A 1948-nucleotide genomic window follows, 5' to 3' on the forward strand; every position below is an offset into this window, starting at 1 on the left:
GTGTTACCCAGACTTTTGTAGCATATTCATATTTTTGGACTTCATATACTAGATTTTTCCAGCTATATGTTGTAAGTCAGGTGCGGGTTATTTGGGTCTCCTGCAGTTCGATGAATTCTGTTCTCTTTATTTGGAGTGTAATTATTTTTTCTTTTGTTCCAGGCCAAGCGTATAAAGAGACAAGAGCTGTTTGCCAGGGAAGGCCTGACATGGCAGAAGATTGTCCATTTTTGTTCTGAGCATCAGGATAAAGCTAAGCAGCAAGCTGCCAGTGAGGAACTGAAGACCCTTATTCAGGCAGCCAAAGAGATTGGTAACTAACTTCTTGCTCTCAAATCCATTGTCAGTTTGACTTTCTGTTTTTGTTTTGTTTTTTTACTCCAGAATTTTGGGTTTCAATTTCTTCCGTTCAACTACTACACTTTTTCACTACCCTGATTATGTGCCAATTCTGTGCTTACTTACCACCAACGTTTTTTTTGTTGACATTGCTTCAAACAATCTGGTGAAAGAATTGTGCCATGACAGTAGGGCTGATTAATATAGCGCACATTTGATATTCCAATATCACAATTGCACAGAACTTCCTGAACCATTGTAAGTGTTCAAGGCTTCAAGTTTGCTCTGTCTATAATATCCTTGGTGTTATCTGTTTAATGTAGCATAAAAATATTTACAAGCTAAATAGGTGGTGATGTGGTCCAGTTATTGAGAAACTATAGCTGAGTTATTTCAGTGGCAAAGCAGCTGACGCCAACCAGTGGTGACTGAAACAGTTTACCTCATGCCAACCCATCTGTGATTAATGTATTATAACTACATCTGGTTATTTTAACTAACCAGCTGTAGTTTGTTAAAATAACTAACTACATCACAGTGCCAGTGATGGGATTATTAACCGCTAATGCTAACACAGCACTCCTGCAGGTGCCATTACTATGAGTCATTTAGTCATGTCCACAAAACCACAATGTTCCAATTCGGAATGAGCAGGAATCTGTCACAAAGATGGTTGTAGCGCCCTTATTCCTTACCCGATTTCTATAAAATGTGGCTTAAACTAAACCTGAGCAAATTGCTGATATTTTGATATTAAATTGACCAACATAAAAGAGAAATTTGCTTAGTCCTTTCTTGCATTTTGACAGAAACCAAACTGTTTATAGAATTATATCCAGAGAGAATACATATTTTTACATATTACATAATTGCTGCTGTTAGTTAAAATTTAGTAAAGCATGACTTCTATACTTTGTGAAATATTTCATCCTAATTGATGATTGTAATGAATATTGTCACATTCTACAAACAAGGCAATTAGTCAATTTTTGCTGTTTATTGAAGATTTAAAAATTACAGCGGCTGTAGTCCACCACAGAACAGGGAAAGTACACTGATAAATGGGTGTAAAACAAATTTAAATCACTCATATTGTGCTTTTCCTTGCTTTCTGAGTCAGTTTTACTCTACATGCAGACCCGTTGCCATGGCAACTGGCACACCACCTCCGTTGACCCACAGGCAGAGAGTGACATGGTAACCAGAATGCCCTCCTGCTTTTGGAGCAGTCTCTTCTCCGCTTGCATTCACACTGAATTCACACTGCGTCGGAGTTTACTTCAATCGAACCGAGTCCCTGCTTTTTAGGTGGATCAGGGTTTGCTTCTACACTCGGGATATTTGCTTAGCTTTCTCACCGTGATGCTAATCTGGGTGAGTGTTGGTAGTTGTGCGCTGCTATCTGGCCACTCTGGATGTCCTTTTTTTTCCTCCATTGAGCCTTGATATAGCCAAACTCTGTTAAGTGCTTGTTTTTTTTAATGCCATATTTGATACCATGCATTTTGATGTGCTTCACCCCCAAGGTATTTTTCCGCCACAAAACGCTAACTTCCCCATTCACTCAGAGGATTATATTTCCACACGACAGGATTTGTTGCTGCGCGCT

General features: G+C 38.9%; 1 protein-coding gene across 1 annotated transcript in view; it reads left to right on the plus strand.

Annotated features, from left to right (window-relative positions):
* ascc3 (activating signal cointegrator 1 complex subunit 3) overlaps positions 1–1948 on the plus strand; it is a 376011-nt gene that overhangs the window by 16720 nt on the left and 357343 nt on the right. The window contains exon 3 of the mRNA XM_007577033.2: positions 163–313. Coding sequence (XP_007577095.1) covers positions 163–313 — 151 coding nt within the window. The remainder of the gene's footprint in view (positions 1–162; positions 314–1948) is intronic.

The sequence above is a fragment of the Poecilia formosa genome, unplaced genomic scaffold (genome assembly GCF_000485575.1).
Source record: "Poecilia formosa unplaced genomic scaffold, Poecilia_formosa-5.1.2 Scaffold425, whole genome shotgun sequence".
Classification (NCBI taxonomy): Eukaryota; Metazoa; Chordata; class Actinopteri; order Cyprinodontiformes; family Poeciliidae; genus Poecilia; species Poecilia formosa.